This window comes from Porites lutea, chromosome 2 (genome assembly GCF_958299795.1).
Source record: "Porites lutea chromosome 2, jaPorLute2.1, whole genome shotgun sequence".
NCBI lineage: Eukaryota > Metazoa > Cnidaria > Anthozoa > Scleractinia > Poritidae > Porites > Porites lutea.
Window position 1 is genome coordinate 43,076,156 of NC_133202.1, and position 10,594 is coordinate 43,086,749.

The following is a 10,594-nucleotide window of genomic DNA, read 5'->3' on the forward strand; positions in this document are numbered from 1 at the left end:
ATATCATGAATGTCCTTTTTGGGATCTTAGATACAGATAATATAAGCATTCTAGTCAATTACATCATTCTTGAAAGCAAATATTTTATTTACCGCTGTAAGTTAAATAAGGGCTGTTTATGTGTAAGTCTGCTAGTCGATAAATTTAAAAAAACTTTTCAAACCGAACGTTTTATCGCGAAAAGAAACAACAAAATCCATTTCCATGATAAAAAATGGAAGCCGTTACTCCCATTAATACAACAGTAGCTGTTATCCAAACTTCGTTTTTCTAATACTCCCTGTATTACTCTGTATTTTAAGTTCAAGTCGAATAAGTTATGTAAGCCTTGTAGTGTAGTGCAGCGTAGCTTTTTATTTATTTATTCTATTTTCTTTTTTTGTTTTTTGTAATTAAGGTAGTTGTTGTAAATTTTGTAGTGTTTGTATGTTTCGATCTGTATGTTGTTTGTACTATACCTGTAAAAAGAAAATAAATAAATAAAATACAAAAAAAAAAAAAAAAAAAAAAAGAGTTGATAATTAATGCTCATAACATTTCATGAAAATATTTACAACGCCTACTTTAGCAATAAGACTTCTGTTTTGTTAGGCAAAACACATAAACACAATCCACAAAAGTTCAAAGTAATGAATCTGCAAGTATTGCTTATCCGCAACGAAAACGATAGCCTTAAAACGTTAAAGGAATATCCTTGTATTAATTAAAAGTGAAATTGAAAAGGACCAACGTACAATTGTACTCTCTCTCTTAACCATTTTCCCTCCTACATTTTTTACCTCATCATTAATGTCATTTTCGTTCTTTCTTTCCACCAAAAATTCATGATGTAAAAATACTTTAATAGTAATTCTTGGTTTCAAAGTATGACCAGGCTATTTGCTCAGGTCTGTTATTCATTACAGTCATCAAAAAATTTTTCTGGACTTTCTTCTTGTCTTTCTCTCTTTAATTTCTTGTGCATACTCATCCGTCATCTTGTACGTGTTTTCTGTCTCTAGCAGTTTCTTCAGCTTTTCTGTTTCCAACTGTAATGATTTGTTTCGTATACTCTCGCGTCTAAGCTTTTCCCTAAAATGATCCACTGAGCCTTCTCTCCTTTGAAACCCATAGATGACAGTTTGAATGATAATGAGCGCAGAAATCAAATATGACCTAAGAACAAGCGATGCTGCTAAAGCGCATGTGCTGACTACAACCAATACAACGGCTTTCCATGAGACTGGGGACTTCGTTGCTAGGTGGGGCGTTTTTTCCCCTTCAAGCTCTTTCTTTTTTTGTTCTTCGAGCTGATCTTCGGCATAGTCTGCCAATTCTTGTACAGCGTTGCACACGTCATCTGTCATATCATCGTCGTCCTCATCTTCAGCGTTTATTTCTTTCAATGTGCTGACCATTCTGTTGTAGAACCTTGCTCTCTCTAGAGCCTTTTCCTCTGCCTTAATTCTCACGGCTGATTCAAGCTCCGTCCCCCTCGGAGTCTGCTTTGAAATAATATTTTGCATTCCTTCCATCTCTTGAAGCTGCCAAATTAACTTTGCTAACGTGTTTCGTTTTTCCTTCCTTTCCTCTTTTTCCTTTTCAATTTCTTTTACAAGCATATCTATCGCAGCCTTCTGAGTTTTTACCACCTCAAACTGCCTGTCCAAGAGATCCGTCATCTCGTCTATTTCTTCGTTCTGTTCTTCAAAGGTTTGCCTTTCATCTCTCAACATCTGAGCAACCTTCTTTTTAGAAAAAGAAGCGTTAAAAGCAACGATTATCAACAGGGTAAACAATGCGTAGGGGGCTGTGAAGTGGTATCCAGAAAGCTGGCACAGAAACACTGACATAGCAACACATACAGGAATAGCTGAGATTGGTATGTTCATAGCTTTGATTCCATGCTCACGCCTCTCTTCAGAAATAACAGCTAGTTTTTCAAGTTCCGCAATCTTGGCTTGTCTCTCCTCCATATCAGTTTCCCTCAAGTGCTTCATATAATCGATTTTTGCCTGTAAAGCTTTGTATTCTTCAAGTCCACTTTTCCTTTTTTCTGCTTCAGAAAGTTTAGTTTTTTCGATTTCTTGTTTCAGTTTTGCCTCGAACTCTTCCGAATCTCGCTGCTTGTCAGAATTGAAAAGTGCATCTTTGCTGGCCATTAGCTCTTCCAGCTCTACACGTTTAACCTCTTTGTCAGAGATTTCTTCTTCCAGTTGTCTTCTGAGCTCTTCAATCAACTTTGCGTCTCCTTCTTGGCGAATCTTCATTTGGGTGATTTTTTCGAGGAGCTCTGTCTCTGGATATTCCTTCTTAGGTGTCGTTTTACCAGTCGCGTTTCTTTTGAGGCGATAAGCAAATAACAGAAGTACTATAGCTGCAACAGAAGACGCAAGCACGCTTTCGAAACCTCTTGATTTAAAACCAGTTGTCAGAAAACCAATAGCGACAGCGACAAGGAAAAATGCAAGCAAATTCCTCTTGATAGAGCAGGAATTTCTCGACTTTTCGTCAAGATCCTTGTTGAAGAGTAAGTTTGAGTCAACACATGATGGGTTAGTGTCGAGAGAATGGCCCAGTCTCAATTCTTTGTCTTCAACGAAAGCGCATTTTTCTGAGCTTCCTACCAGATCAGGTAGAGGCAACGTCCTTTGCAGGCTAGCATCCTCGGTTCTTATAATGGCTTCTTCAGCTAGACCATCTCTCGATGAATCGCGTGTCATACCTCCCTCTGTAAGCGCCAACATGTCCTTCCCGTGTCGATTTTCGATGGAGTTAAGCAGCATCTTCAAACGCTTCATTTTCTTTTGTTTTTCATCAATTTGTAAAGCTACAACTCCACGAAGACTGCCTCGTCTCTTAACATAATTCTTCTCATTTTCTTTGGGTAATTTTGCGCGCTTGTCGTCCTCTTTCAAATTCTGAGCCATTTGTTGGTGATCAGCGATGTCTGCTTTGAGGGACTCGATTTGCTCCCGCAGATCGGCTACCATCTCAGTTGCGGTTTCTATATACTTTTTTCCCTTCTTTCTCTTCTCAGCGTTTTTAACTGCGTCTTCTCGTTCTTTCTCTGCCTTTAATCCGTCATTAACAGACTTCATAACTTCCACCGATACTTCCAAGCACCGTCGATCTTTGTCTTTGTCGGATAGCTTAGCTAAGTATTCTTTCTCAAGAACTTGAATTTGTTTCACTTTTTCTCCCAAAGCCACCCTCATTTTCTGCATTTCGTTTGTAAGATCTTGGATTTGTTTCTCCTTTTGTGTTACGGTCGCTCGCAGGTTCTGTATTTCTTGGCTGTCACTGCAGACCTCTTGTGGCTTCTTTGACTTTTCTACCTTCCTCAGCTCTATAATTATTTTGTCTTTTTCGTTCAATGTATTTTTAAGATCGTTAGCTTCCCTTTGGATCTCCTCCACTAAAAACTTCTTCACGTCAACGTCAGTCAGGAGAAGTTGATTAGACGCCTGGAGCTTCTTTAGTTGAGCTTCAGCTTTTTGCGCCCTTTCCTCCATTCTTATTAACAATGCACTTTCACCGTCATCTCCTCTTCCACTCAACCGTTTACGAAGGCTGCTTAGTTCTGCTAACTTGTTGTCAATAATTCTCTTAACGTTTGTCACCTCCTCCCTTAAACTGCCAATAAGCGCTTTTGATCCTACCAGTGACATTTTGCCGTCAGTGGCGTCCTCTCCTTTCTCTCTCTTAAGAAGGTCCTCGTTGTAAAGAATATTGTGTTCAGCTTCATCTAAGTTCTTCTTTAAGGTCTTAATCCCCTCCATGGTCTCCTGAGTCAGGTTTTCTTTTTCAAGGTAGAAGCTTCTCATGTCCTCCAGTTCTTTATCAAGTTGTTCTATCTTATCTTGTTGCACTTTGCACAAGTCCCGCATTTTCCTGTTTTCTTCTTGTCGTGCACGACTTTCTTGCAACTGCTTTTCATACTGTTCTGTAGTAGCATGCAGGTGATTGGAACCCTCGATGACCTGAATTTCAAGTGACTTCACAATTTCGTCTTGATCTTGATTTTGTTTTTGTTGCTCAGCCAGTAACCGTTCAAAGTATTGGCTACGATTTCTCTCGCTGTTTAGGTCATCTTGCAGCCTTGTAGATTCCCTGCGGTGTATTTCACATTCATTCTCAAACATTCTTAGCTTATTTTCATTTTCTTCCAATTCAGCAAGCCTGTGTTCTTTCATTCTTTTCTCATCTTCAAATTTTCGATTTATGTCTTCTAACATAGTTTCTCTTTCCGCGAGTCGTCTTTTTCGCTCCTTTGACTTGAGTTTGACATTTTTCTTGGCAATACGTCCTGCTAATATTTTACTAAACAGGTCGTCATATGTAGGCTGATTTTCTCTATCATTCTCATGGCGACGTCCCACGCTCTCATTCTCTTCGTAGCCACAAACGTCCTCATCTGTGGAACTCTGGCTATCTTCCAAGTCTTTTGCGAGCTCATGAGCCATCCGTGAAAGCCACAGATCATTTTGTTCCAGCTTCCTCTGAAATTCGTTCTTTTCACTATCTTTCTCGAAAACTTTAAATCTTTCCGCTTCTAGCATACATTCAAGTTCCTGTGCTCTCTGCGCTTGGATTTCTACCTTCTCCTCCGTTTCAATTTTCATCTCTTCCGCCAGTTTTCCCTCTACATCTTTTCTATTAAACTCTTCTTCGCGATTCTGTCTCAATTGTTCTTGCAAATCAAAGCTACTTTGTCTCTCTGATTCCAACTGTCCCTTAACGTCATCCTTTGTTATACGCTCAATGTAAAGCTGTTCCTCCAACTCTTTCAAAACGTTGTCACGACGCACAGTTTCACTCCTCTCTTGTTGCAGCAATTCATCTAGTTGTCGACTCTGTTCTCTTTCCCTGTCAACGTTTCTTTTGAGCTCCTCAAAGATTTCATTGTCTTGAGTAACTTGCCTTTCCAAATCCTGGACTTTCTTTTGAAATGCTTGGCTTAATAATCTTTCCTGGTCGCAGAGCTCCGAAGTTTCACGATGTTTAAGAACCTCTGTATCAAGTCTACGACGCATTTCCTCAAACAAAACCTCATCTTTACTGGTAGTTTCTTCTAATTCTTTGACCCTTTCCTGTACCTGTAATTTCAAGCATCGCTCATTGTCCAAGTTGGCTACAAGTTGTTCTACTCTTAACTTTTCCGTTGCTAGTTCGCTTATGAACGCGCTCAGCTCTTCTTCCTTTTCTTTGTTCAGCTTCTCTGCTCGCTCCAGCTTTTCAAGAATTTCAAAATGCCTCTCTTCCCCTTGCAAGCAGTTTTCTCTCAGACTCTCTAACATATTCTTGTCGCTGTTTATCACTGATTCGGTTTCGTTAAGTTTTATCTCTAACTCCACGATTCGATTTTGTTCTGCATGCAGCCGTTCCGTTAAAATCTTATAGCACTTTCTTTCTGTATCTAAATCAGACTTGAGTTCCTCTATGATGGCATCTTTTTGTTTGGCGTCGTCTTCTTGCTCTCTTAGCTGGTTTTCGGTTTCACAAATCCTGTTTTTGTCTCTGTTTACCTTTTCCACGAGATTCTCCTTATCCTTTCTCTCCTCTAAGAGAAACGCCTTGATTTTGTCGAGCTCGCTTTCAAATTCTGATTTAAGAAGCTGTTCTAAAGATAACTTTTCTTTAAGCTGGTTGGTCAGTTGCAACTCCTCTTCTAAAGCCTCTTTTGTTTCGCTTAGTCTAATTTGCTCATCTTTTATCCGGTCCTGTAATTTTTTTATACATTCTTCACGCTCAACTCCGTGGACTTGTTCTTTTGTCAGAGCTTCACTGATCCTTAGTGTTCTATCTTCGGCCTCTTCTATAAACTTGCGAAATTCGTCACTTCGATCTATTTCTCTTCTTAGTTTCTTACTTAAGTCTTCAATCGTGTTCTCCTTCATAGTAGAGTGACTTCGCTCGATTTCAAGGCGTTCACTTAATTCAAACACGTGGTTTTGTTCCTTTTCTAGATTCGACTTTAATTCTTCAAGGAAATCACTTTGCTTTGCAATCTCGTTCTCCAGGCTTTTGATTCTCCTTTCTTTTTCTGATTTCTCCGCTGCCGACATATCGGCTGTCTTTTTTAGCTCTTTGTCCGCTTGAATTCTTATTTCTTCTAGATTCTTTTTGCTCTCTTTGAGGTTGTCTTCCATTTCTTTAATCACTCGCTCTTGCAAATCAGAGTTTCGTTCTTTTTCGTCGGCTACCTCTGCTTCTAGCCGTCTGATGGTTCCTTCTGCTTCATGAATGTCTGCCTGCAACGTAACTAACGACTTTTCTTTTTCTTTTAGCTCTTCGTCGAGAAACTTTATCTTTTCTTGTAGCCTTTCCTTTGCCATTTCTGCTTTTTCTAGTGTTGCGAGCAAATGATCCATTTTGACTTCACTTTTTGTTAGAGCAGCCTTCAATTCATCTCGCTCAACCTCCCAAGGTACTCGCTTTACTCTGTCTTCTTCAAGGTTGTCTCTTATTTCACAAAGAATGGACGAAAACTCTATGTTCTTCTTGAACACTTCATCCATTTTATCTTGAAGTTCTTCGATTCTCCTGGCCTCCTCAGAAAAGATAGTCTCTAAAAGTTCTTCAAAGTGAGACAATTGTTTGCTAAGTTCGTGCTCAGGCATGCTTCGGATCATCTTTGTGGGACTTTCTGGTCTTCCATCAGCTGTATCGCTCTCCTCAGCTGGTGCAAGCTCGCCGCTTAATTCTTGATACCTCTTTCTTATTTCTCCAAGTTCCTTCTTCATCTCTTCCACTAAATTGTCGTATTCTGTAGACTTGCTTAACAAATCTTCAATTTTCTTATCTTGCTTGCTATTTTGGTTTGATTGTGTTCTCAATTCTGTACGCATATTTTTGCTTGTCTCTTCTACAGCACCAACACTTGCTTTGAGTTCCCTTATGAAAGAGCTATGTGAGGCTAGTCTCTCATTGATTCTTTTCATGGAGACATCGGGTTGCCCAAAGCGATGTGAGTCATGTGAACCAGGCGACATGCAATGCAAATGCCGATTGATCTTGTCCACTTTTCCCTTAATGTCGTTTACAGTCTTCTGGTACTCCTCTACCCTTCGTTTCAGATCTTTTGTAACATCCTTCTTGTCAGTGGATCGTCCTTTCTCGGACGCCAAAACAGCTTCTATGGTAGAAGCACGGAGTCGCTCTTTGTCCACCTGTACTTCCAAATCTCTGATAAGTTTTTGTCCATCTTCAACTTTCTTCGCCATCTCCTCAGAGTGTTGAAGCTGCTGCATAGCCTTATTTTTCATCGCTTGAAGCTGAGCATTAAGTTCTTCGTTTCTTGCAAAGTCTCTCTTGCTTGTTTCGTTTAATTTGGAAATAAGATTGTCTCGATCGTGGACTTGCTTCTTCTCAGCTCTTAGTCGCTCACGAAGATCATCCACCAAGCTCTCCAACCTGAGTACTTCTCCTTCCATATACCTGCGCTTTTTGTACTTGTAATTTTCTTTCTTGGCGCAAAGTTCATTTCTCGTATCATTTGCTCCAGCCACGTCAGATTCATCGACATCCTTTGCCTCGTCTTGAAGTTTCACGATTTCTTCGAGTCGTTGTATCATGTCTTCGTACATAAGGTTTTTCTCCTTTTCGCTTTGTAAGATTTCCAACAGTTCTTGAACTTCTGATTCATATTCTTCTAGCTCTTCATTAGAACCAAATGTTTCTCCTTTGCCCTTTATATCTTCATAAGAGGCAGTCGCTTGAAGGTCTTGCTCTAGCTGCTGAACTTGCTTAACCACATTCTCATTTATTTGTCTTCTGTCTTCTCCCTGTCCAAGGACAGATTCTTTGATTCTCATCACATTCCGCATTCTCTCAATTTCCTCTTTTAGATACTTTATGATCTCTGATTTTGTATGGTTGTCCATTTTAGACAATGCCAACTGTCCACTTAGCTGAGCTACCTCATCCCTCAAGTTCTGTTCCTCAACAGCATATCTTGTAACAAGCTCCTCAATCCCAAGTTCTTTCTCGTTAACATTCTCCTTTAATTCTTCTATGACGTTCAAAAGCTGCTCATTCTGCTTCTCTGCCTCCATGATGTTCTCAATAGAACTTGACTTTATTCCTTGATTATATTGGTTTAAGGCATCGGCATCGGAAAGCTGTTCTTCCAGCTCATGGATAATGCGTTCGCTCTCCATATTCTTTTTGCGCTCCTCCTCGATTTGGCCTTTCAGCTTCACAACCTCCTCGTCTTTCTTACTGTTCTTCTCCCTTTCTTTCTGTAATTCTTTCTCGGCGAGTTCGGCAACTTTGATTATCTCTTTGTTTTCCGACTCGGTGAGGTAAATTTTCTTTTCCAGCATTGTGCATTTTAGGGAATATTCCTCCTGGACAGATCGTTCTGAGTTGAGATTTGCTATCGCTTGTTTTAATCGCTCTTCTTTCTCCTGTAAGCTTCGGTCTTTTTCCTGAAGTATACCTGACAAAAGATCATTATTCTCTTTGATCCAATCCAGTTCTTTCTCCACATTCTCTAATTTCTGGCTAGTGTTTTTCAGCTCGTCCTTAATATTTCTTATCTCCTCTTCTTTTTCTTCTAATGTTTGCTCCGTTTTGATCATTTTGTTCTGCAACTCCATTATACTTTGCAGATTATCGTCATTTCTTTGTCTTTCTGCGCGTAGTTTGTCTTTAACGTTTTCATAATCATAAATTTGAGAACGAAGCTCCTCATTCATGCTTACCTTTTCTTTAATAGTATCAAGCAAGCTCGAAATTTCTTGCTGGAGCAGTTCGATCCTCTTTAGATTAAGCTCATTCTTAGACTCTTCATCTTCTACTTTGTTTTTCAACTTGGAAACCTCCATTTCCATGTCAAAGTTGACCCTTTTCTCATCACTGATAGTTTGCTGCAGCTCTCCAACTCTTCCTCGTAACTCCACCACTCTTTCTCTTTCTACTGAAATTTCCTCATTCAAGGAATTGTTTTGGGATTCAAGATCAGTAGCAAGCTTTTCGTTTTCATCTAGTAAATTTCGGATAGTATCAATTAACTGTCCCTGCTCCTCTTTACCTTTTTCCTCAATCTCGATTCTGTGCAGGAGCTTCTCTATTTCTTCAACCTTCTCGTTGTTGCGATCTTTTTCGCCCTTTACTTCGCTTTCCAAGTTCTCGATGTAGCCCTGATTTTCTTCCAGCTTTTTCTTCAGCCCCTGCACAAGATGATGGATTCGACTGGAGTCAGATATGTCCTCTGCTGTTGCACTGTCCTCTTTTGCAATGTCTACAATATCCAACTCTTTTTGTATCTCAAAAAGCAGCGTTTCGGCTTCTTCTTTTAATTTTTCACCCACAATGAGTTTTTCTCTCAAGGATTCCACGTCTCCTTCCAGCAGTTTATTACGTTCCTGAAGCATATCAATCTTACGCTGATAAAGTTCTTCTCTAGCTTCCAGATCCTGTAACTTTCCTTTAATTTCATCGGCTTCCATTTCCATTTCGCAGCTCGCCCGTTTCTCCTCATTTAAATCATTGTCAAGGGCATCAATTTTCTCTCGTAGATCCTTTGTTATTTCATCATGCATCGTTTGGCTTTGAAGAATCACCTTTTCTGCGTCAACTAACTTCTCCCTTAAAAGTGAAACTTCGCTGTCCAATGTCAAGTTCTTGTCTTTGAGACTGTGCACCTCACCTTCCATTCTCTCTATTTCAGACCTCATTGAGGTTTCCATGGATTCTGCGTCTTTCTTCAAAAATGCAAGTTTTCGACTGTATTCTCTTGCAACTTCGGAAGCCTTTCTCCAAGCATTCAATGACTGAGAAACATCTTCAACATTGCACTTTGAGATAAGAGAGATCTTCCTCTTTTTCGCTTCTTTAAACAGTTGGCGGATGACATCAAACCAGTCGTCGACTTCTTGCTTCAAATCCAGACATTCTTGGCGTCCTTCGCCCTTTGAAAGCGATTCAACATCCAAGCTGCGAGCACGGTCAGCAAACGCTGCCTTTTTATCCTCTTCTGATCTGATTTCATTTAGGATTGTGTCCAGCTTCCCGAGTTTCTCTATGACGTCATCGCACCTGTCGCTAAGCAATTCAGAAAATTCCAAAAATTCGGATTTGATTTTATCTCCTTCGATAAACGAAGCCTCTAGTCCTTGAAGCTTTAAAAGCATTCCTTGGAGGTGTTTTGCTTCATTATGATATTTTTCGGTGACTTCCTCCAAATGTTCCCTCTTTTTGTTAATCTTATCTGCTGTTGTGTTGATCTGCCCAAGCAGATTTTGCACAAGATTTTGAGAAGCGTTGTCTGAGTCTTCGTCAGACATGACGAGTCAGTGATGACGTATTAGTCTGGGTTGGAGAGAAAGAATAACGCAAGCTTATTAGTGATACTGAACAAATTGAGTAGGGGAAATATATAAGTAAAATCGATAAACGGGTTTCTTTAACATTTAATGTCATTTCCAGGAGAGGAAGTAAATGATTACAAACCTTTTTCAAATATAAAACACGTCCAACCTTTAATTTGGCATTTTGAAGTGAACTTCGAGGTTTCAATTGCTCAGGGGCAATTTCAGTTTAGGGATAATTTAGCTAGGGACGTTAAAGACCTAACCACCCAACACAATTAATTTTAGGAGGCGAATGA

The 10,594-nt window shown here is 39.7% G+C and overlaps 1 protein-coding gene across 1 annotated transcript; it reads right to left on the reverse strand.

Annotated features, from left to right (window-relative positions):
• Positions 1-515: 515 nt before the first annotated feature.
• On the reverse strand, positions 516-10,271 carry LOC140928685 (uncharacterized). The gene has a single exon (XM_073378465.1). It carries the CDS (start codon positions 10,269-10,271, stop codon positions 909-911), a length of 9,363 nt encoding a protein of 3,120 aa, XP_073234566.1. The 3' UTR covers positions 516-908.
• Positions 10,272-10,594: the final 323 nt, after the last annotated feature.

Bases quoted from the DNA above. Each gene is read 5' to 3' on its own strand.
- LOC140928685 (XM_073378465.1), bottom strand. From the start codon at position 10,271: ATGTCTGACGAAGACTCAGACAACGCTTCTCAAAATCTTGTGCAAAAT.